This window comes from Trachemys scripta, chromosome 3, assembly GCF_013100865.1.
Source record: "Trachemys scripta elegans isolate TJP31775 chromosome 3, CAS_Tse_1.0, whole genome shotgun sequence".
Classification (NCBI taxonomy): Eukaryota; Metazoa; Chordata; order Testudines; family Emydidae; genus Trachemys; species Trachemys scripta.
The window spans coordinates 66,484,174-66,510,368 of NC_048300.1; the positions used below are offsets into that span (position 1 = coordinate 66,484,174).

General features: G+C 38.7%; 1 protein-coding gene across 2 annotated transcripts in view; it reads right to left on the reverse strand.

Annotated features, from left to right (window-relative positions):
* CNST (consortin, connexin sorting protein) overlaps positions 1-26,195 on the reverse strand; it is a 96,181-nt gene that overhangs the window by 15,392 nt on the left and 54,594 nt on the right. For both annotated transcript variants that reach the window (XM_034764981.1, XM_034764983.1), the window contains exons 6-11: positions 25,493-25,523; positions 22,008-22,094; positions 21,344-21,458; positions 17,265-17,286; positions 16,982-17,078; positions 6,670-7,580 (exon numbers count right to left, since the gene is read on the reverse strand). In XM_034764981.1, coding sequence (XP_034620872.1) covers positions 6,670-7,580; positions 16,982-17,078; positions 17,265-17,286; positions 21,344-21,458; positions 22,008-22,094; positions 25,493-25,523 — 1,263 coding nt within the window. The remainder of the gene's footprint in view (positions 1-6,669; positions 7,581-16,981; positions 17,079-17,264; positions 17,287-21,343; positions 21,459-22,007; positions 22,095-25,492; positions 25,524-26,195) is intronic.

Sequence of the window (26,195 nt, forward strand, 5' to 3'; positions counted from 1 at the left end):
TGCCTTTTGTTATAGGGACTGATTTTAAGATTTTAGTTCTAATATATAAAGGACTAAGGCTAGGTCTACACTGGGGGGGAGGGGAGGGGGACAGTGTTGACCTAGCCTTAGTCCTATATATATATATATATATATATATATATATATATATATATATATATATATAAAATAATTCATATTTTAATTATTTGCTTTGCAAATCGCCTACAAAGCTATGGCTCCCAGGCACCATACAAACAGAATCTATTACCATAACGGAATTAACATATCCAATATCACTTTGTCCAGACTGCCATCTTTATCTACCAAATCTAGCCATACTCTCCATTGAAACTTGCTTATTGCAGATGTTTACACCCTCTCTTTTCTTCTTTTATTAAGTAATAAAAGGTTATTTGCACTGTATCTAGAAAGCCACTCAAGAACTGGAACTATCCTACTGGAACACACACAGTTTCATTCAACTAAAATAATTTTAATTTAGTTTTCTATTGTACCTTTCATCCTGAAAGATCCCAAAGCATTTTACAAACTGTTTATATGCAGATCACTTACTCACCATTGAAATGGGATGGAATGGAAGAGTCATACTGCACCAAATGTTTTCCACAACAATTTTTAGGTGGGGAATTTACAGGTAACTTTTTCAGTATTGACTGCAGGAGGAATTTAGATAGGTAGAAGCAATTATCTGAATTAGATTTGACTGGGACTCTGCAGTCAAAATTATCTGGCTAGCATGGACCATAATTTTGGCTTGCAACTGGTCTCCAGGCACCACTGTGACTACCTCTGTGTTTCATAAAGGGCTCCCAGCAAAAGAAGGCCCTACATAGAATCATAGAATATCAGGGTTGGAAGGGACCTCAGGAGGTCATCCAGTCCAACCGCCTGCTTAAAGCAGGACCAATCCCCAGACAGATTTTTGCCCCAGATCTCTAAATGGCTCCCTCAAGGATTGAACTCACAACCCTGGGTTTAGCATAAAACAGAAGGCAATTGAAACGTTAAAACTTTTTTTTAAACTTTAGGTTATATAATCAACAATAGATGACTTTGACATGACTGTGTGACTGAATTCACTCTCAGGGCTCTGCTGCCCTTAACACATCTTTTGACCTGAGTTTTTACCATTACTATGGAGGATACCAACAAAGACCCATGAGTGAATTGCAGTCTTTTGGGCCATCTATTAACCTATAGCTATTCTTATTTTGTAACTCATTCTTTGCTAAATGTTTTAGTAGCTTTTCCTCTTTTCTGCAATGAGTAAGACTGAATGGAAACTGTCTACATGAAATAAAAAACCCTGAGGGTGGTGGACTTTACAAATCAACACAAGCATAACATGCTGGGTGAAAAAAGATTGCAAATCAAGACTGCTAGGCACCTAAAAGCAAGTGCTAATGAAATTACTTTCCTTTCCACCCTATTGGTATCAGCATTTGGTACAGAATTCAAAATACCTAATTTCTTACTCACAGAATTAATTTCTTCCCAAATATCACAGATTTTATGGACACACCACTTGGGTCCAGTTCTGAAAATGGGCACTTGTACCTTGAAAACTTAAGAAAAAAGCTTTAAACTAATGTACTAATGCCGCTCTTAGTCTGTCTATTGGGATCATTCACAGCATATACAGAGATAATTTTGACAAAAGTTTTGCCAGGACCTTTAATGGAGATCTAATCAAAAGGGCCCAAAGCATTCACGAATACTTTGGTTTAAAAACAGTAAATTGTCCTAAGACACAAGCTTGCTGTAATTTATCTATGATGCTTACTTCTTAAACAGTTATATGACAGAAGTCTATCATTTTAGTTTTATTCAATATATACGTTATTTTAAAAAATGCATTAATCAATAAGTGTTGACAAACTGCCAAAGGCAAGACTACATAGTTAAGCTATTAGCAGTTTCATTCTGAAGTGGACCAAATCTCTTGCTATATTAGCAAAAAATACACAAGACATATTAATTATTAAACTTCAAAAAGGGGCTACTGGGTAGGTTCACTAGCTGCTGTTCATATTATATTTAAATGCCATCTAACCATTCTTTTCTAAGAAACTCATCAGATGGTTACCTGGGCTTCAGTACATAGCAGTAGCGGTCCTGATCCTACCAATGTTTACACATGTGAACAATTTTATGTACAGGAATAGTTCCATTTAACTCTAATCTACAGGATAAGGGCTATATACAACAATAAGGAATCTCAACATGGTGTCGTCTTTGGACCTTGTTGGTAGAGATGGGGACACAATTGATCTCTGTGTAATGGCCCTAATATCATCCAAAGAATCTGGCCACTCAAACAGGAAGTGTATAATGTAAACATAGACCTTATAGGTCAAATTGCATCTGCTTACATTATGTGAGAGTCTGACCCTTTAACGACAGGTGAAATGATGACCGAGTGGTACCTTTAATTCTGTCTGATTGTGGTTACAATCTGTTCAGCTGCTCTTGTTGTCAATTCTTGATCCTTTCAGAAATAGTAGCAAGCTGACTTGAGAAGAGGGCCTTCCACCTCTGAAATCTCTGAAACCTCTTCCAGAGCCCAAGTTCAGTGAACTTCAAGGCCCTTTGTTAGGCTATATGCTTGTTCCAACTTCTGTCTGCCTGGTAGGGTGTTCAAGATTTATTGTGTTTTTGCTTGGAAAGACCAACATTTAGCAATTTTTTTACATTTATTGTGAGGTTCCCAAGTCCCGAGAAAATGGCCACCATGTATAAATGCCTGAAATAAAAGTAGAAACTCTCCATTTTATTTTTATAATTAGTATTTGAATTCAGACTTAGAATGTAATGGGGGGTACTGCGTGAAATAATTCTCTGATCCAAATATAGGGGTAATAAAAAAAACCTCTTTACTATAAATATTACAAGAATATGCATGTATGCTTTTTATATATATATATAATGATTTTTTATGTTCAATAATTTATTTAAATCTAAGTTACAGTGTCACTAGACCCAGACAATAATACCAAATAGATACAAACCATATGGTAGGGTAAGTCTATGCAACTTATTTTGAAATAATAATCATTTCCCATTTCCTTTCCAACTAATCTGTGTTTTATTCCTGCTGAGACTTGCTCCATGATCAATTTTACTCTGATCAGATTGACCCATCCAGTACTTTGTAGTCCACAATAGGCAGGGCCCTACCAAATTCACTGTCCATTTTGGTCAATTTCATGGTCACAGAATTTAAAAAATTGTACATTTCATTATTTCAGCTATTTAAATCTGAAATGTCACGGTGTTGTAATTGTAGGGGTCCTGATACAAAAAGGAGTTGTGGGGAGGGGAGGTTGCAAGTTTATTGTGGGGGGGGGGTTGTGGTACTGCTACCCTTCTGCGCTGCTGCTGCTGGTGGCGCTGCCTTCAGAGATAGGCAGCTGGAGAGTGGCGGCTGCTGGCTGGGAGCTCAGCTCTGAAGGCAGAGCCACTGCCAGCAGCAGTGCAGAAGTAAGGATGGCCTGGTATGGCATTGCCACCCTTACTTCTGTGCTGCTGCTGGCGGGAAGTTGCCTTCAGAGCTGGGCACCTGGCCAACAGACACCACTCTCTGACAGCCCAGCTCTGAAGGCTGCACAGAAGTAAGGGTGGCAATACCACAATCTCCCCTAAAATAACCTTGCGACCCCCCTGCAACTCCCTTTTGGGCCAAGACCCCCAATTTGAGAAATGCTGGTCTCCCCCGTGAAATCGGTATAGTATAGGATAAAAGGACACAAAAGACCAGAGTTCAAGGGGGGAGACCAGATTTCATGGCCGGTGATGTGTTTTTCGTGGCCGTGAATTTGGTAGGGCCTTAACTATAGGATTAATTAAATGGTTTTGTTTTTCCATTCCCACTGTGAAATTTGTGCAAGGATTTTTGCTTTCTAAATATAACACATTGAAATGCTAATCCATTTTCCAAGTATTTGCTTCCCAGAATATCATGTCAATATATACTTCTCATACTTTTTGCATAAACCAACTTCACACGTTTCATGACAACAGTGGGAGAAATTACATATTGAGTGCAAAGATCTGTTGACTTGTCAAAATGTTAATGATATCTTAATTTAAATTATTTGTAACAGTACTGCTAACAAAAAAAATCAAAATTTTATTATTTATTATTTGTATTAAAGGAAATTAACAATAGAAACAAATTAAGGGGCTGATTTCTCAGAAGTGTCAAGCACTTGGGAGATTCTGTTCTCTTCCACTGAAGTTGTGGGTTCTTAGCACTTCTGAAAATTAAGCCCTAAAATAACATGAAGTGGCAAGATTAACTGGAAAAAAAAAACCACACAAGGAAACTGAATACAGATGGGCTATACTGTCCTTAACTCACCCTGCTTAGTCTAACAATTGCAGGCATCTCAGAACAGTGTAAGATCCTGCATACTACACATTGTAACTTTTTTGAGACTAATTCCACTCTGCCTTTTCCCCCTGATTTATACCTCACAAGCTCAGGTCTCCTGTGAAGGATGACTGGAAAAAGACTCTTTGGAGTGAACCAACATTGCTCCTTATTTGGCAAGAGAGAATTGTTATTGAGTTATGCAAGGTACTCTCTTCCCTCTCCAGAGACTCAGTAGTGCTGCCACAGCACTTAAAGCCCTGGGAACAGAATGAAACCAGGAATCAAACAAGATTTCTCATCAGAAAGCAATATCATCAGTTCACTGGGCCAGCACAGGTCTAGTTTTGGTGAAGAAACTGGGTAAAAAAAAAATTGTTAGACCAAGTATGTTTAAACTGCTATAAAATTTATTTAGGACTCCTTTCTATATTAAAATAAATGTGTTAGCTGTGTAGCTCAATATATTCAATTTCCAGAAGGTACCCAACACTGAGGGATGATATTTAAGGGGCTCTTCTTCTATATATCCACGGGGGTTGGACTGGACTATCTGTAAGATATACTTTACAAATTTTCCAAAGCAGTCTCAGTTTATACACAGAGTTTTGCACATGCAAATGAGCAGAATATTTAGTTCAATGATGCGTGCAAATTAGGTGTTTCCATGTGCAAATTCAGGCCCTGATTCGTCAGACATTTGACCAACATGCATAATGTTAAGCATGTGTGTGATCCCTATTGAATCCAAAGAGCTGAGGTCAGCCAACTAAATGAACGTGGCTCAGCCCGGGTACCCAGTGAGCTTCCTGATCTCATGCAGGAGGCACTGGAGGAGTGCAGGGTACTCAATCTTGGAGCAGAAGTAAGGAGACCTTTGGGGCAAACTCTGTACTATACTGACAACTCTTGCGATTTTATCATGCATCTCACAATAGAGAGGATGGATGATCCAGTGGTTAGGGCACTAGCCTGGGACTGGGGAGTCCAGCATTCAATTCTCTGGTCTGCCACAAGCTTCCTGTGTGGCCTTGATCTCTTAGTTTAAGTTCCCCATCTGTAAAACGGAGTTTATAGCACTTTCCTACACTTTAAAGATTGTGAGAGACTCAGATACTATAGTAATGCAGGCCTTTCTCAAAACCCCAGCTGCTGGAATCGCATGATTATGTGAGAATATCAGCTTTCGTTTAAAAAAAAAAAAAAAAGTTTCTAGCCTTCATGGTTGTAGACAAAAGCCTGAAAACATGAACTAAGTATACCCTAAAGGTTGAAACAACAGAAGACAAACAAAAAAAGAATCCTAAGTATTATTTTTAATAGTTCATGATTTTGGAGGCCTGAGTCATGATTTTTGAATGCATAGGGATACCAATACTACATGCTATCCCAGGCCTTTCATCTGCCACATGCATAAGCATAATGGCTGAGGAAACCTCTGCTTAATCCCTAACATCCTACATTCCTGTAATGGGGCTCAAAGGAATTAGGGCAGAATTTTGCCTTCTATTTTTAAGTATTTTAGAAGACCTTTTGATCTTTAGAATTGTTGATCCTCATTATGGGCCATACTAGTACAGCGCTAATGGTTCCATTGACCAAACCCTGAGGCTCCTAATTACTGTTGTTTGAACAACAGAATTGACAGAGGTTAGGAAAATTATAAGTACATAAATAAAATACGTCAGGGAAGATTTCTTCCTGTTTTAGTTTCCCTGTTCTTATTTAAGACCATATAAAGAGATGTATAAAAAAGTGTCACACAGTAATTATATAGGTAATTCCCCTCTCTTCTGTTACTCACCTATGGGAATGGGCAGTGAAAAACAAGTTTTACTCTATCAATGAATAAGAATGATTAACACTCAATTAAAGGAAGATAATTTACGTCACCTGCCATTTACTGTGCAACTTCTTTGTATAAAATTACAAGGGAAGAAGTTATTATGATTTCTCAGCACTCCTAATAGCAGTCTCTGTGTATAAAATAATAATGGTAAGAATATTTCATATTGATATAGAGTGAGAGTCTGATTTTCAGAGGTGCTGAGCCCCCAACAACTCCCGTGAACTTCTGTGGGAGCTGTGGATGCTAAGTATCTCTGGAAAAAACAATCAGGCTATTAATCAATTCAGATGAAGAATAAAAACAAATTTAGTTTTCATATTAAAAATAAGGAAGTGATGTGTAGGGATATATATTTAACACACATTTTAAAGAAGGCATCAATTTCTAAGATTATAATAAATTCAATACATTTTTTTAAAGTTTTTATAGTTTTCTCAGTGTTTACCTCTGCAATCTCTATCCTTTTTGCAAGTTCATCGAGCGAAGAAAAGCTGTCATCTAATAATAAAGCTTCTGTTGAGCTGTATGATGCTTGTTCCAGTGGAATATCTGGGAGAGTTTCAGAGTCCTCTTGGTTTTCTAAATTTGCAAGGGATTCTTCAGTGTCTTTTATGCTACCATTTAAGAATCTGCCAAAAAAATCTTCCAGTTCGTCATTATTTACCTCCTCCTCCTGCTGCCTTGCCATCTCTTGCAGTCCCTTGCATACTTTTGGATGTGCAGGACTGATATGTTCAGGTGCTTTGTTACTTCCAGAACACATGTTTTCACAAATGTTTGATGCAGTTCTGTCCTGTGGGGATTTTCCATCCTCATCTCCTAAACCAGGCTTCTGCTGCTGCTGGTTTAATGCACTATTTCCTAGCTGGCTTCTGGCAGTCTCAGTAGAGCCTGCACGGTGTTTTGACCTGAGAACATTTCTTTCAGCTTGTACATTTTCATCTTTAGAAATCAAATCAGGAGGGATATAATCAGCGTCCGTTAAAACTAAGGTGTCTACCATTGGCTCACCAGAGAGTTCCACTCCAGGCTCCTTAGCCACGTCTTCTATTTTTGCCACATCCTTAGAGAACTGCTTCTCTCTCGGCTGCAAACTGTTATCTTTACCAGCATCCCCAGATGATAAACAGTCAGAACAAGGCCTGCCCACTGTCCCTATAGACTGGGTGTGTGGCTCCAGTGTTGATTCAGCACTGCAGTGCTGCTCCTCCATGTGGTCCTTCCCTGCAGCTACTTGAAGACGTGCTGCTTCTGTAAGCCTATCAGTTTTATTATCACACAGGGAGCTCTCACTCATCTTTCTCTCTCTGTGCTGGTTTTCTTTTCTTGGTCCAATGCCAGGCCAAGTTTCAGTATCTAAATGCAACAGGAAGACAGTTCCAGCATTTTAAAATGATTCAAAACATCAATAGTGTGTCGAAAGAGCGTACTATGACTTGATAACACTGCACACAAATCTTTCAGAATAAATTCCCCTCTAGTGCAGACAGTGCTGCTCCAGTTAGTAGAAAACATAAAACACCCAGAATAAATCATAAATAAGACCCCAATTCAGCAAAGCACTTAAGTGAATGTTTAAAGTTAAGAAAATGCTTAAGTGTTTTGCTGAAAAGGGATGGGATTACTCACATGCTTAAAGTAAAGAATGTTCTTACGTGCTTCAAGAAATAAGGGCCTAATTTCCCTCTCAAACATATTTCATGCAAGGAACTACATGTAGATTATTCCAAGATTTCTAGAAGGAAGGGTGGGGAGGGAAGAGGGATATGATGTCAAAACTACAGAAGAAATTTTTTTCCTGGTTCCACTGCAATGGGTAACTCAGATACTGTTATCACATTTCACTGAGGTACGTAGGTGCATTTTTTAAAAAGCCTAAAATCACAAGAATTGAATGTGTTTTCCATATGGTCCTTCGTCTTTAATATTAAACTATTTCCTTAAGTTAATGCAAAGTAAAATAAAATATTTGATTACAATATTCATAGATAATAAATTACACAGCTAAAATTGCTTTTATGGACTTCTATATGGGTAGCCAGTTTGGGTTATATATAAAAACCACAAATACAATTTGGATTTAGCTTATGTTTGGTTTCAGATATTTTCAATATAAATTACCAAGGGAGAATGATCTCTGTTTACTGAGCTGTTATGGAACTTTATTTTAGAGAGAAGTGAGAACAATAATACACAAACACTGTAAATTCAAAAGAGTTTAGAGTTACACTCATTTTTGGTTAGGAAATGTTGGTAAATTATTTATCGGTAGGTTAAAGAACTTATAATTCAATAATTATTTATTTCTAACAAAGTAGGAATTTAAGAAATAGTACATTCAGTGCCAATACAATATGTTCATGTAGCGGAAGATCAAAAAGCTAGTCTGAGTTGTGCCTAAAATTATTAGACATGGGCCTTAACTGGAACCTCAAATCCAACCTTCTTCCCCCTCATCCAGTTTTGGGGAGAGAAAAAGGGAGTGCCTGAGATTCAAATGACAAAGCAATCTCTATTCAACAGACTTTTTTTATTACATGTTTATACAGAGCCACCTAGAATAAGGTCTGTATTATAGAAGTTATTGTAATAATAAATAATAATAATAATAATACACAACAAATTCCTAAACACAAAATCTACTTAATTGAATTTTTGGTTCAGAGTCAAAAGCAAAAGGGTCTATGGATCAAGTTGATGGAAGAAATATCAAGCGGCCCCAGAAATTTCCATCATTTCCTGCTGAAGTGTCACAAGATTCTTAAGCCATTCAATCTGAATCCATGCTTGCTATGGATTTTGTGTCAAACCTGAACTCTAGTGTAAACCTGCCCTGGAAAAGAGCACTGCCTCCTCTGCTCAGCTCTCAAATATATTTGAAACACGGTTGAATTTCTCTGTCTTAAAGCAAGGAAAGATTATGTTTGATGATAATCCTCATATTTTAAAACTTAATGAAATACTAGCTGAAAATGAAAAGTAAGGTTAGAAATTATATAAAAGACCATGCAGCCTACTTGAGGATGAATAAAAATCAGAACGTTGATAGATTGAAGGGATACACAGAAGCTAATTATATAGGATAGAAAGAAGAAATGGGTATGAGAGAGACGGTTTTGAAAATTAGGCACAAAGGACAAGAAAGCTGAGGGGTTTGTAATGGGATACTGAGCTCTACATGTATAAGTCACCAGTTCAAATACAGCCCAGATTGTCAATAGCAGGATTTTGTTACCATCTGTCAATTTTTCCCAGTTGATATGACCATGTTACAACAGGCACCTTTGTTGGCAAGTAGGAACACCAAAGATTAAATGGACATGGAAATTAAATCAGCCTCTTTACCATGCAGGACGGCCCCTTGAGGTCAGGGTTGAAACAGATAGATATGTCTGTGTGGGGAAGCCTACACTGTGTGTCTATGCTGTAACTGTACTAGAGATAGAGGACTTCAATGTCCAGTGCTGTCGGTCTTTTTATGAATATTAAGGCCTATATTTTCAAGAGTGACTAGTGATTTTGAGTAGCTCATTTTTTTGAGAGAGTGTCCAATTCAAAAAGCAACAGAGGGTCCTGTGGCACCTTTAAGACTAACAGAAGTATTGGAGCATATGCTTTCATGGCTGAATGCCCACTTCATCAGACGCAAGACCAATTCAAGTTGCCCTAAAGGCAGCTGATTTTCAGAAGTGATGAGAACCTGCTCTCTAAAAATCAGGCTCCTTTAAGGTGTCATGTCGGATACCCAAAACCAGAGGCATCCAAAATAACCAAAAATTAGAACTAAATTCACTTATGGAAGCAAAAACTCAGTCTAGAAAAATAGTATTCTGTACATAAGAAAGTAAGAAATGCTTCTAGCATTATGAGGCATAAACAGAGACCCAGGAAAGTGAGATCTTATGATCCCCTTTAATGTTCATGTAAAATTTTGGGGAGTTTTTTTGTAGCTTCCTTGGGAATATTTAAAAATGTTTGTTTGGACAACTCACACACCTTTTAGCTTACCGGCCTGTAATTTCCAGAATCACCTCTGAAGCCCTTTTTAAAAATTGGCATCACATTAGCTATCTTCCAGTCATTTGGTACAGAAGCTGATTTAAACGATAGGTTATAGACGACAGTTAATAGTCCTGCAATTTCACATTTGAGTTCCTTCAGAACTCTTGGGTGAATGCCATCTGGTCCTGGTGATTTATTACTGTTTAGTTCAGAGGTGGCCAACCTGAGCCTGAGAAGGAGCCAGAATTTACCAATGTACATTGCCAAAGAGCCATAGTAATAAGTCAGCAGCCCCCCAACAGCTCCTTCCCCCCCCCCTTTCCAGCGCCTCCTACCTACCGGCAGCCTCACCAATCAGCGCCTCCCCCTCCCTCCCCACAACTCCCAATCAGCTGTTTCGTGGCGTGCAGGAGGCTCTGGGGGGAAGGAGCAAGGGCATGGCAGGCTCAGAGGAGGGGGTGGGAAGGGGTGGAGTGGGGGCAGGGCCTGTGGCAGAGCCAGGGGTTGAGCAGTGAGCACCCCCTGACACTTTGGAAAGTTGGCGCCTGTAGCTCCAGCCCCAGAGTCAGTGCCTGTACAAGGAGCCGCATATTAACTTCTGAAGAGCCGCATGTGGCTCCGGAGCCACAGGTTGGCCACCCCTGGTTTAGTTTATCAATTTGTTCCAAAACCTCCTCTAATGACACCTTAATCTGGGACAGTTCCTCAGATTTGTCACCTAAAAAGAATGGCTCAGATTTGGGAATCTTCCTCACATCCTCAACCGTGAAGACAAATTCATTTAGTTTCTCCGCAATGGCCTTATCATCCTTGAGTGCTCCTTTATCATCTCAATCATCCAGTGGCCCCCTTTATTGTTTAGCAGGCTTCCTGCTTCTGATGTACCTAAAAAATTTTTTTGCTATTACTTTCTGAGTCTTTGGCTAGCTGTTCTTCAAATTCTTTTTTGGCCTTCCTAATTATATTTTTACACTTCATTGTCAGAGTTTATGCTCCTTTCTATTTTCCTCATTAGGATTTAACCTCCACTTTTTAAAGGATGCTTTTTTGCCTCTCACTTTTTCTTTTTCATTGTTATTTAGCCACGGTGGTTCTCTTTTGGTTCTCTTGCTATGTTTTTTAATTTGGGGGTCTACATTTAAGTTGAGCCACTATTATGATGTCTTTAAAAAGTTTCCATGCAGCTTGCTGGGATTTTACTTTTGGTGCTGTACCTTTTAATTTCTGTTTAACTAACCTCCTCATTTTTGTGTAGTTCCCCTTTCTGAAATTAAATGCTACAGTGTTGGGCCACTGTGGTGTTTTCCCCACCACAGCGATGTTAAATTTAATTATATTATGGTCACTATTACCAAGCAGTCCAGCTATATTCACCTCTTGGACCTGATCCTGTGCTCCACATAGGACTAAATCAAGAATTGCCTCTCCTCTTGTGGGTTCCAGGACTAGCTGCTCCAAGAAGCAGTCATTTAAGGTGTCAAGAAACTATCTCTGCATCTCTTCCTGAGGTGACATGTACCCAGTCAATATGGGGATACTTGTAATCCTCCATTATTATTGAGTTTTTTATTTTAATAGCTTCTCTAATCTCCCTGAGAATTTCACAGTCACGATCACCATTCTGGTCAGGTGGTCTGTAATATATCCCTACTCCTATAGTCTTATTATTCAATGATGGAATTACTATCCAGAGATTCTATGGTACAGTTTGGTTCATTTAAGATTTTTACTTCATTTGATTCTACACTTTCTTTCACATATAGTGCCACTCCCCGACCAGCACGACCTGTTCTGTCCTTCCAATATATTTTGTACCCTGGTATTACTGTGTCCCTTTGATTATCCTCATTCCACCAAGTTTTGGTGATGCCTATTATATCAATATTCTCATTTAATGTGAGGCACTCTAATTCACCGACCTTATTATTTAGATTTCTAGCATTGGTATATAAGCACTTTATAAACTTGTCACTTTTTAGCTGCCTGCCATTACATGATGTAATTGAATGGGACTTTTTTCATTTGACTGTTTCTCATCAGATCCTACCTGCATTTTATCATCTTCCATCTTCTTCTCCTTATTAGGACATACATGTGCTCCTCTGCACCTGTCAGCTTTCCCCCAGCCCTTAGTTTAAAAACTGCTCTATGACCTTTATAATTTTAAGCGCCAGCAATCTGGTTCCATTTTGGTTTAGGTGGAGCCCATCCTTCCTATATAGGCTTCCCCTTTCCCAAAAGTTTCCCCAGGTCCTAATAAATCTAAACTCCTCCTCCCTACACCATCGTCTCATCCACGCATTGAGACTCTGCAGTTCTGCCTGTCTAACTGGCCCTGTGCATGGAACTGGAAGATTTCAGAGAATGCTACCATGGAGGTCCTGGACTTCAATCTCTTACCTAGCAGACTAAATTTGGCCTCCAGGACCTCTCTCCTATCCTTCCCTATGTCATTGGTACCTACATGTACCACAGACAACGGCTCCTCCCCAGCACTACACATAAGTCTATCTAGAAGTCTCGAGAGATCTGCAATCTTCGCACCAGGCAGGAAAGTCACTAGGTGTTTCTCCTGGTCATCACAAACCCAGCTATCTATGTTTCTAATGATCGAATTGCCCACTACCAATACCTGTCTTTTCCTAATAACTGGAGTTTCCTCCCACTGGAGAGGTATCCTCAGTGTGAAAGGATACCACATCATCATCTGGAAGGACGATCCCAACTATGGGATCGTTTCCCTCCGCTCCAGTTAGATGCTCTCCTTCCCTGAGATTTTCATCCTCCTCAACAGCACAGAAGCTGTCAGACCAGGGTTGGGACCATTCTACTGTGTCCTGGAAAGTCTCATCTATGTACCTCTCTGTCTCCCTTAGCTCCTCCAACTCAGTCACCCTGGCCTCCAAAGCCCGTACACGGTCTCTGAGGGCTAGGAGCCCCTTGATTGAATGCACAGATATGCCACCTGCCCACAGGGCAGGTAATCATACATGCTGCATTGGGTGCAATAAACAGTTTGTAAAATATTTTACTAAATTCATTATTTATTATTTCATTCAAGAGAGTTTGCACACAAGACAAATATGCAGGGTTTTGGCCATTTCGAATTACAACAGGAAGGTATTAAGACTTTCAGACAGGTGCTGAAAGAATGAATAGATACAGTATGTGCTCCAACTCTACTATTTTAAGAGCAATACACAGGTTTAGAGGCCCTGATTCATTCAGCTGGCAGAAATAAAGCTCCAGGACCCTGGCAGCAGAAACTGCATGAGAGGAAGGGGTTACAGCAGCACAAAGGCTGTAAAATAGGGGAATCTATGCATCCCCCACCATCCTCAGCCAGTTCAGTTCTTATAGAGGCCTGGCTGGAGTTTAAAGCTGCTTTCCTAGGAAGAATCTCGAGGGGAGAATAATGGCGAATCCTCCTTGGAGCCAACTGTCTTCAAAGGCAAAAATTGCATTCCCTTGCGCATGCAATGGATGAATCCAGCCAAGTGTGATTTAGATTAATGAAGAAGTGGCATTTTCTTTCAAGGATGCTACCACAGTATATATTTTACCTACATTACATAACTAAGGTTTTATATATGTACACAGACAACACACACATGCCCCGATCCCCCACTCTAGACATGGTAGATAAGTGGAGTCTTTGGGCTTGTCTAGAAGGAGAAACTATTGCAAAATAAGCTAGGGTCTGAAAATAAAGCACAATAGCTATTCCACACTCTCTCCCCATGTGGATACACTTATTCCACACTAAAGCCTTGTGAACACTGGCAGTGGCAAGTAGGGTACACGTAGCTACAAGCTACAGTGAAAAGCAGGCTGAATCCATGCTATGGTGGGTAGCTACATGTGGCAGTGAAAGGCTCCAGCAGGTGGGATGGCAGTGGGGAAAGGCTTAGGCAATTTCCTGCTACTGGAGCCTTTTCCCGCTGCCTACCCCTGCAAGAGTCCTTCCCCACTGCCAGAGCCTTTCCCTGCAACAGGGAAAGGCTCCGGCAGTGGACAGCTGGTGGAAGCTTTCCCTGCTGTCAGAGCCTGGAAAGGCTCCAGCAGTTGGGAGCTGCTGGAGCCGTTCCCTGCTGCCTCTCCCGTGCCAGAGATTTTCCCATGGTAGGAAAAGGCTGCAAGCAGTCGGACACTACACTGCTAAACACAGCAGTGTAGATGGGGGAGGCACTGCTTGGGCATTTAGAAAACGGTGTAGGGTACACACCCTTAAGGTTCTGGTGTGTCTACTCTACTTGCCTAATCCATGCCTCACCATCTACAGTGCTATTTATACCCATGCTGGGGGGAGGAGGGACGGACGGGAGGGGCGGCATGCAGTATATGTACTCTACATGCTACTGTAAGTGTACAAATAGCCTAAGAGTGCCTTTATACTGTTTAGCTTAATCCACTTTGGAAAAGAGCCTTAATGAGTTTATAAATGACCAAATCAATGGCTTGTCTACTTGGGAAATGTCTCAGAATAGCTATTGTGGAATTGTTATGCCACAATAGATTCCCATGTGGACACGTTAATTCCATACAATGTAGTTTAATCCACTTAATCTCGAATGTCCCCATGGGGCACTATTTTACAATAGCTATTCCGGGCCATTTCCCCTTGTAGACAACCTCTTAATTTGGCAATTTATACTCTCACGAAGGTCCTCTTCAAACCCCTTGGAAGTTTCCCTCTCCTTTCTTACTACCATAGTCACATTCTTGCCTCTAAAAGCCAAGTGAGCAGAGACAGCCAACTAACAGATGAAACAAAAGTGGCTTTTTAGTTTCCCATGTCTCTCCAGGCTATTTAAAAAATGTGACAGTCTTTATTCTGGCAAATGTATTTATATTAATTTTATCTTTCCTCCCCCACCCACCCATAATTCTCTTCTTTATGGCTTCAGAAGAACATGCTGCCCCCTGCTGCTGACATGCCTGAAGTGTGGGAGGCAACAATAGCTGATTAAGATAGACTTTTATTAAAAGTCACTCTCCTCCTAAAGAGATCTGCCAGTGTGAGGGCCAAGAACACACATCCACTGCTTCCCAAAGAAATGTGCCAGCCTGGGGGGTGGGGAGGAAGTTACATAAACACTCTTCACAGTATTGCCAACCTCAGCATTCAAAAATCATTAGTCAGGCCCTCCAAAATCATGATGTTTTTAAACAACTATCAGAGCTTGTCTGGAATGTTTTTGATGGTACAGTTTTCCAGTGGAAACACAATTTTGTCAAAATGTAAATATTTTGAGGGAACTTGTCAATTTTCACAAAATTTCAGAGGGAATAAAGTCTAAATAAATTGTTTCGACTATTTCATTTTATTTGTTTTGATTTTTATATTACTATAAATTTTTATATACAAATATTTTATATTTTACATTATAAAGTTTTGACATTATCAAAGAAAATATTTTGATGGGTCTGAATTGAAATTTTTCAGAATTTCTGTTCTGCAGGAAAGTTTTGCCTTGCGTTCTGATTCAGAAAAAAAAGCAAAATTTAGAAATGTCAGAATTTCTTGTGGAACAGAAATTCTGTTTTCCAACCAGCAATAAAAATAATAAATTTTGGGTTCTTTTGGGTTTCTGAACCTTCAGGCTGCAGTCGCTTCATGTTTTTAAGCTTTTCTTTGCAACCATAAGGGTTATAAACTTACTTAAAAAGCAGAAGGCAATTGGAGATTCTCATGCAATCTCCTGATTTCAGGAACTCAGGGTTGTAAGAAATATACCAACCATTACAAGACTCATGATAAAATTACGATAGCTGATAGCACTTTCTTCAGCCTTGTGAATGAGCTTAGATGCCACAGTGGTGGATACACTATAAGAACCCAAACAGAAAGATAACTGCATTTGTGGATCGTGGTAGTGATAGTAAGGGGTGTGGAATGGAAGGAGAAGAGACCCGTAGTGTGTAGAGAAGCAGTGGTCCTCTGACACCATCATTACTTCCTAGCTCCTGAGCCCCCCCCAAAAATCTCTTGGATGATGGCAGTTGCCACTGGAGAGAGAAACGCACTGAATTTAGACACTTTAACTCTCACCATCTACCCCAGGAACATTCAAAAATCTTTGCTCATAGCGAGGAAAGATGTATTAGGGTGAAATAGCTTAAAAACTATCTTCCTTCTCCGTTCCCATGCAATTACACTATGTGGGCAATCCTCAAATACAGCATTACTGTGTCCTTGCAGAAAAGGGAAGTGAAGATGAGAGACACTTCCAGTTATCACCCTGAACAAATATTAATGCTGCATTTTCTTTCTTTAAGACTCCCAAACATGCATTTCTTAATTTTTTCTTTGCTGGTATGGAAAATGCTTTATACGTGGATCTTTTAAATAATAAACTATATTTAATGGCCACAACTTAGAATATTTATAACAAGATCTCTTGCTAGCCAGGCATTTTATATATTGGAGGATCATTGGGTTGACACTAGTATGACATTTGTACCTATTAAGAATAGCCCCTTTGTATGTTATATGAACTGATATAACACACAAAAAATTAAAATATTTTAAAATGGATATTTTAAAGTAAATTATTACGAAGACCATTCCCTACTTAGACTATTCTTTATGCTGTGCAAATACTTTATTATATGCTGTGAAAAATTAAAGTTTGCAAAAATGATGTGCACTCTCATTTCTGCTCCTTTTATGTGCTTCAACTCCAAATGCAACAGCTGCACAATATCAACAGGAGTACATTTAAAAATATGTACACAATCAATACAAGATGTACCTGAATCACAAGCAGCAGCCCCTCTTTCTTTTAAATCTTCTGCTCCCATTAATTGTACAAAACGATTGCCTCCCAAGGACTTTTCAGTAGTTACTAGCTGTAAAACAGGACAGCACTTACTGTAACTGGTGATTTTAAACTCAAACACTGCAATTACTTGAGAAGTACACTCTGTACAAAATTTCCAAACCAACTCTATAAAAAGTATGTCAAAGCACACTAAAAAATACCCTTACTCATATTTTCAATTGGTAAAGCAGCATCAAGGAAAACAAATTCTTACCTTGTGTTTGGATACAAGTGGCCTGCAGCAATAAAGAAAGGAAGAATAAATTACCACTTTCAGGAACAATATTCTTCACAACAAATGTCACTATAACTACTGCACAAATCATACTAGTCCCTTCCGTACTCTAATATTAGCACAGAACATTTCCAACACTGAAACACTATCAGTGCACTAGCATAGTTTAAAGTACAGAGCTGTACCATATGTTAACATCATTAGAAAGCCAATTATTATGGACGTTGCTGCACGTAATTGAGAAGGCAGTTAAAAAGGTAAAAACAACACATCAGAAATGTTCAAAACTTCTTGTAAACTTGTTTTGAAAGGGACACAACTTCAAAAATCATACTTCTGTCTGCAAATGTTTTACCAACTAGCATTAAAAGTAACATTTGCTGTAACTGAAAGAGATTTGGAGAAAATATTACTCCTCCTCTCCCCCAGTTTATTCTGGTTCAGATTTTTGGAAGAACCGTGTACTCATCACTCCCTCTGAAATCAGTGGGACCCACAGCTGGATCAACACCACTGAAAATCAGGCTATGTATTCTACAGCTCTAGATACACAATTAGCTCCATGGTTTATCCTGTACAGTCAAGTCCTGTCACACAGCAATAAGGGAGAGAGAATTTGTTTTAAAAATTATTATAAAAAACCCCACAACACTTGGCAAGAGGTTTCAGGGGCAAATGGAAACAATGTTTAACACATTTTTTAAAAAGTGTTTAGATTTTAACTTGACAATACCCCTTAATGTATACAAACTTTTTTTTGCAAAGGCAAAGCAGAAACGGCCCAAAATAGTCTCTTAAAGAAAAAAAAAAGTGTCCAGTATGAGCATTTGGATTATAAAATAAATTACTGGGGGAAAAAAAATCACATCTATGCTCTCAATTAGAAAAACACGTAGGTCAAATATTCAAAGAGCTCCATCTTTAAAAAAAAATGGAAAAGTGATTTTGATTATTGTCACCAGGTAAATCTAACTTCAATCTTTAGAAAAAATATGGAACAATTATTGAAAGAATCGATAAACATCTAGAGAATACGGATAACAGGAATGATGACATGTATATTTAAAGAACAAGTTATGCCAAATAAACATGGCCACTAATTTTGATCAAATTACATAATTATTGGAGGAAGGGAACATAGTAGATGTAATGTATCTGAATTTTAGTCAATAAAGTGAGGATGCATGGAACAAATTTCAAGGAGAACACAGTTATTTACAATGAGACTACCATTCTGTGCCTACAGAAATGCTGCTAGATGCTGTGTAGATATTTAAATACGTAAACTATATGGGCCAAATCTCCATCTTAGTGCATAACCCAAGACTACATGTAATGAGGCTGTATATTAGGGAACCTGGCAGGCACTTGGGCAAAGGAATCCTTCATTATCAGTCAGAGAGCAGTAGCAGGCTGCTACTGCAGCCGCAGGACTAAAGTTGCCTCTGTTGTACTAGCAGGGTTTCAGGTTTATGCTTTCCAATGGCTCCATATCAAATGTGCTCAGTTTATAAGTAAAGAAATTATTTTTTCCTGACTGCCAGCCAGGCAACCTAATCTAGGCTTTGACAGTCAAGCTATTTTTTATTTTCTTCTTATGCATCACCACCTGTGATAAAGGTTCTGCAAACCAAATTATGCCCTCAGTGACACATTGATGAGAGCAAGCTGGCTGAAGTTATAGCCAGACAAAAATGGAAGGGAGGGTAGAAGGCTGGAGAACACAAATGGAAAATATGGCAAAAACTGTATCTGTCCCTCTGATTAAGCACATCTCTCTGCCATGTGCAGTTATTTTTACAACCTTGGAATCTGTTTAGATTTTCAGTTACTACTGGATGATCACCATTCAGTGATAGCAACGATGGCTCTCTTCTTTTGCAATTGCCCAGGACACTGTAATCTTTTCTTACCAAAGCAAATCTCAATGCAGTGATTCATGACTGTCACCTCAAGGCTAGACTACTGCAATATGCTCCATTTGGGGCTCTACCTTAAGTCCATCTGACAAATGCAGAATGCCGCTTGTTAAGTGGAGGATCCTGTTTCAGTCACATAACAGCCACCCTCCAGATCTGCACTGGTTGCCTGTGGGTTTCTGGGTGGAGTTTTAGTGCTTTATTGGTTTAATACCAACACCTTAATGGCCTTGGACCTGCTTGAGAGTTCATTTCTCTCTCTCTGTGCCACACTATCACAGTTGAGATCCATACAGCTCCCTGCATTGTAGCTCTCGCAGGCTATGTCGACACTATCCCGGTAAGTCGACCCGAGTTACGCTACTCCAGCTACGTGAATAATGTAGCTGGTGTAGACGTAGATTAGATCAACTTATTGTGGTGTCTGGACTGCACTGGGTCGACAGGAGACGCTCTCCCATTGACTTACCTTACTCCTCTCGTTCCTGGTGGAGTACCGGAGTCAACCGGAGAGTGATCTGCCGTTGATTTAGCGAATCTTCACTAGACCTGCTAAATCGACCCCCCGGTGCATCGATTGCAGCAGCATCAATCCCACAGTAGTGTAGACATAGCCTCAGCATAATAGAAAGGGAACTTTTTGTCCAGGTATACTCTGTGAGAGCCTCTTTCCTTCAGAATGGGCTCCCGCCAATCCAGAACAGTCCCAAGTCTGTTGACCTTCAGGTCATGGTGCCTCTTGTTATTTTATAATGTTATATAAATATATTAGTAAGGCTTCTGACACAGTCCCGCATGACGTTCTCATAAGCAAACTAGGGAACTGCAGTCCACCTGAAATTACTATAAGGTGGGTGCATAACTGGTTGAAAGACCATACTGAAAACAGTAGTTATCAAACTACAACGAGGACTGTGATCAATTGTTCTCCACGTCCACTGAAGGTAGGACAAGAAGTAATGGCCTTAATCTGCAGCAAGGGAGATTTTGGTTGGATACTAGGAAAAACTTTCTAACTAGAAGAGTGGTGAAAAACTGGAATAAGGCTTCCAAGGGAGGTTGTAGAATCCCCACTGGAGGTTTTTATAAACAGGTTGGACAAACACTTGTCAGGTATAGTCGGGGCTGGACTTGATGGCTTCTCGATGTCCCTTTGAGCCCTACATTTCTATGACACTACAATAAATAAATAAATAAACTAAGCACTATTTATTATTATTAATATAATTGATTTAGGTGAAGAGAGTCCCTGCGGTGCATTCCTTCCCAATGGCACTAGAAAAACTCAAAAATATGAGAGCAGCTCCTCTGCTATATAGAAAGAAACTACTTAACTCTCATGCCTAAACACCTTGGCTTTAAGGGACCCAACTGTTAGTCACGGATTGATCTGACTGTAATCTCTTCTGAATGACTTGCTAAACGCAAGCGGTGGCAGGAATTATGCCATGGTTAAAGTGCAAGCAAGTCACAAGCATGCTTCATCAGCCTTCTAGTACTGCAGGCACCAGACTTTGAACTTTAAACTTTTAAAGTGCTCCTCATTGATGATTTTTACATTTGAATTAATTGTGTTTGTGTCTTGCCAGAACATGACCAGATAACTACATCAGACTGTAGAATCTGGTATCTCTACAGTACACAGTTTTCATCTGCTGTTTTGTTTCAAGTTGAATAGTAACTTTCTTAGCACACACTACATCATATCACACTTTACATGAGGATTGCCACCCAGTATGACTGATCATGATTGTATATTTGGGGACTAAAAGACAATTTTGTCCAACTGAAGCCCTCACCAGTTCAGCAAAAGAAGGCAGCAATGTCATCAAAGTATAAACTCTTCAACTGCCCAGACTATAAAAGTAATACCGGGAGTCTGTAGAAATTCTTTTACCAATATTAATCCAGTTTGAGAAGTCAATGTAGAATAAAGTATTCTTACTACAGATCAAAACAAATGTTTCCTATCAAGAACAGCATCTGTCTTGTAGCTGTGAATTGATTTTGATCCATTTTAATCAACTGGTACAATTTTTATTTTGGGGGATGTAGTTGAATCCATTTCAAACATCTGCCATACAAATAACAAGGAAGTACACTTTCACTTGCTAAAGTAATAAGGTTTGCTATACTTACTCTTGATGTGATGTACAAAGTTTAGCAAGATTTTCTAACTCTTCATTGTTAAGTCCTTTAGCTGAATTCCTCAGAGTTGTATCTGTACTGGGCACTGCTGTTTTCCACTTTGTTTCTAAATTAAGCCACAAATAGTTTTAGCCACACTGCTAAAAAATTAGTATTTATTTAGCCATAAAACCATGGAAGCCAAAGAGACTAGTATATGGCAAAATATGTTCAAGTCCAATTTTGTTTTTTATCAATAAAACAAATCTGTTCTGTGTACACTGTACAATTATGAAGAAGACTCGATAAAAAGCATATCATCATGACACAGTAAGTTGTGCTGCATTCACGAAACGAAACAAATGTCATGCTAGTTTCACCCAAGAATATATGAATCAACCATGGTAGAGAATTCAAAGTATAGAAACTGATCAAGATAAAGAATGATCCCCGAAGCATGCCTTTTCTTCACAAAGACGACAGGAGAAAAATCCCAGGAAAGAATAATTTTCTCACGACAGGCTCCTAAAGGTTCTGGTGAAAAGGCTACTTTTGGTTTTGCAACACAGTATTGACTGGAAAAATATTTGTTCTATTATTTAGAAAGAACAAGTTCCATAAGCTGTATCTAAAAGATAACTCTCCTCTCCACCACATTAGAACACACTGTACTTACCCCACTGCTCCTGAATGGAAGAAAGATTTGCAAGTAGCTGCTCATGATATAGTCGTTCAAGCTGAATGAACTTCATTGCCTTCTCATCTGAATAGAAGGTTAAAGAGAAATACAGATACAGACAGACATATTGGAATATACTTAAATTTGACACCACGTTCAAAAGGACATAGTCTAGTTCTATGACCGAAACCTGATACACAAGTACCAAAATGGATGTGAGTGGTTATATGGCCAGCACTCTAATAGACTTGAATAAATTATTAAACTAAACTAAATATAAACTGAAAAAAAAGAGTTGAAAAAAAAATTCCTAAAAGCAGCATGGAAGATTCTTTTATTACACTATCATCTCTTTCCACAAACTTTGACTCCGAGAAAGTATATTTGATCAACTATGAGTTTTTAAGTGCAGGCACATTATACATTTTTGTGTTAACTAATTTACTTTAAAAAAAATTCACCACAAAAGCAAAGACAAGCATTACTACAGTCTAAGACAGAACCACCCAAATCCAAAGACATCAAGTGCATTGTGTGTCTGTCTAGACTGTAAGCTTCTTGGGACAGAGACTATCTTCCTCTGTGTTTTGAACAGCACTAAGCATACTGTAGAAGCTTAACCAATAATAATAGAATATCAGGAGGTCATCTAGTCCAACCCCCTGTTCAAAGCAGGACCACTCCCCAGACAGATATTTACCCCAGGTCCCTAAATGGCCCCCTCAAGGATTGAACTCACAACCCTGGGTGTAGCAGGCCAATGCTCAAACCACTGAGCTATCCCCCCAAAACACAGAGTATAACTTTAAAGGACTTCAAGCATTTTGATTTCCCCTTCTTAGGACAAGAACTTCTAATACTTTATTTGCACAGCTGCAGTAAGTTGTGAACAGCCATCAGCAAAAGTTACTCCTCAGACAATCTATTTTTGAAGCATGAAGGTGTCTCATTTTTTGTGAAATATTTTGAGATTATGCTTACCATTCCCCCTTTACCAACAATCTCTTTCCACCCCTCTGCAGGGCCTTCACTGTGTCTACAAGTGTGTTCTAAAAGCTGTATACTTTTCTACTAATTCTACTCCTGCCAAGCAGTATAAAGTTAGCTAATAATCCTTCTATTTTAAACCACCTCTTGCCAGGTGTTTACACATTCAACTATTTCAAATTCCATTAGGCAATATACCGGAGATGAAAACAGAGTGAATCAGGTTCTGAGTATATAGACACAATATTTGCATTATTTATACCAAATAAAATAATATAGTAATCACCACAAAGACACAAGAAGTACTTGCTCTTTTTACTAACTATGGGATACAAATGTAGAGCATGACACCGTAAACAAACAGCACTAAAGGAGTTAATATTCCTTGCTTTGTATAAACTTATTAGAAAATAAAACACAGAACACAGCAATTGCCTTATTGGATCAGACCGATGGCATTTAATTCAGTATCCTGTCTCCACTAATTGTTAATATCAGATTCTTCAGAGGAAAGTTTAAAATCCCTATCATGAATAATTATGCAAGAGTACATTTAGGGGTAAATTCTTTCCTAATTCCTCAGAGTTAATGGTTGCAAGAGCTGTTATCCCTTACAAATATTTATTATTAGCATAATTTTAGCTACCCTTACTATTAATATAAATGTCTAATCCTGTTTTGAACCAGGCTAAATTCTTTGCCTCACTATCTCGTCGCATTGAGTTCCATAGGTTCACCAAGCATAGTGTTAAAAACGTATTTCCTTTGACTAGCTTTAAAGGTATTGGTTTTCAATTAAAACCATTCTTCTAGTATGAAATATGAGCACCCATGTGGTTTTCTCTATACTGTACTTCTGTCATGTCTTCTCTAAAATAAATAGCCCTAATCTTTTATCTCATTTACTGACAAATATTTTCCATGCCTCTACATTTTCATTTTTTTTCTCTCTTTCTTATCCCTTTTTTCGATGGGATGACCAAAAGTAATTCTCAAGGTGGTGACATACATTCTATTTTAAATATTAGCTTTACAATATTTTCAAAATTATTCTCTATCCCTTTCTAAATACACCTCTACCCCGATATAACATGACCCGATATAACACGAATTCTGACATAACACGGTAAAGCAGTGCTCCGGAGAGGGGGGACGGGACTATGCACTCTGGCAGATCAAAGCAAGTTTGATATAACGTGGTTTCACCTATAATGCGGTAAGATTTTTTGGCTCCTGAGGACAGCATTATATCGAGGTAGAGGTTTACAGTTTAATATTACTTGGGCTAGATTTTCATGTTTGGAAGAATACTTTCTGGGACTTGAATAAAATCTTGTATTTTGCTATTTAATCAGAATGATTTTTAAATTACCTTTCCTTTCTGCTTTCTTTTTTGTTTAAGGATATGCATAAGTTCTATGAGTAATGTGATATACTTAAGTAGCCTCCACACCCATACTAAGGATTTATATTTCTTAACTTTCATCTTTAGGTTCTAAAGCGTTCCTAAGTTTTTTGAAAAACCATACTTCCTAAAGTATAACATCACAGCATAAGATTTTAGGATGATCAATCCCTCCTAGGATGAAATTAAGTTAGATTATGTTATAGTCACTATGACTGGCTCAACTCCTGGAATCAAGTCCTGTGTATTATTTAGGAATAGGTCAAGAGTAACCTCTCCCCATGTGTGCCCCAGAACTAGCTGTTCCAAGAAGCAACTGTTTGTGGTTTGGGAAACTATTAAACTGTATCCCGATGTAACATTTGACCAATAAACGTTTGGGTTGTAAAAATCATACATTATTGTTTTGCTTTTGTTATCGCCAAGTTCTCCTTCAACTCTGTGAACTGGTTATCATTATCCTGATGCAGAGAACAGTAGAACACTACAGTAGTATTTTTATAAATTAGGATATACACCTCTACCCCGATATAACGCTGGCCTCGGGAGCCAAAAAATCTTACCGCGTTATAGGTGAAACCGCGTTATATCAAACTTGCTTTGATCCGCCTGAGTGCACAGTTCCCCCCCACCCCACCAGCACTGCTTTACCGTGTTATATCCAAATTCATGTTATATTGGGTCACGTTATATTGGGGTAGAGGTGTATATCCTATTCGGCTAAGGCATATTCTTAATGCCTAATACTCAGAAGAGGATTTCTCATGTAAAACAGTTGATTTCTTTGAAGCACACAATTGTTTTGCTTATGTCTTTGTTTCTGTGCAGGCATTACCAATTATATCAGTACAGCTTTGGGAAGGGGGATTTATTTCTTTACTTGTACTCCAGCTAGCTTGCTAGGAAAACACAGCAGAAAGCACATATTGTAAGCTTACTCATCTATAAAACATGGCATGTTCACCTTTTCCTAACCCTGGTCCACAGCCTGTTAACCATCAAAGTCTTTTTCCTTTCAAATTTTGATTATGATGCCACTTTAATTTTTTACAAAATAGAGCATTGTTAATTTTGATCAATGAAAGGATACATTCCTCCTCCTGAAAATAGGCCTCAGCTATCTGTAAAGGAAAAAGAAAAAGAAAATAATGTTTAACATCATGATTCTCTGATTCTTTATTATAGTCATGCATGTATAATATTATCTTAATTTTTAAGAGTTCATATTCTAGTTTTTGAGTTTATAAATTACAGTTTGGTTACATTTTCAAGCTTTTTTCTACAACTACACAGGCCAGAAACTTTTTTTTTTTTAATGAAAGCTGAAATTGTCATGTAAATCACAGGATTTCAGAACCTGGGGCTTTAAGAAAAGTATCAACTACTGTCAGACTTGTGATAAAATTGTTTTCTGTACAACTGCAGGAACCACGTACTTTCACTTCAGGTTCTCCCTCCCAGCCTCTTATCTAGGCTGTTCCTCTGCATAAGTCTACAAGGTGGAAGAGCATCTAGCCATCTTTCCTCAATTCACTAAGCCCAGGGTCTTGATAGCCCAAAAAACCCTTCAACGTGACAGCAGGCACAAAATGAAGCCAGATGGCAGCTCTATGACCTGCATTATAGATTTTATGAGGCAGAACCAACTTAAGGCTTTTCCCCTTTTAATGACATTGCTGTAACAGAATGGGTTAAACATGACCATTAAGTGACAGCTCTGCCAAAGGAAAACAATGAGAAACACAGAGAGACAGCATTTAAAGACTGTTCTACCAGATCTAGTCTGACCTAAC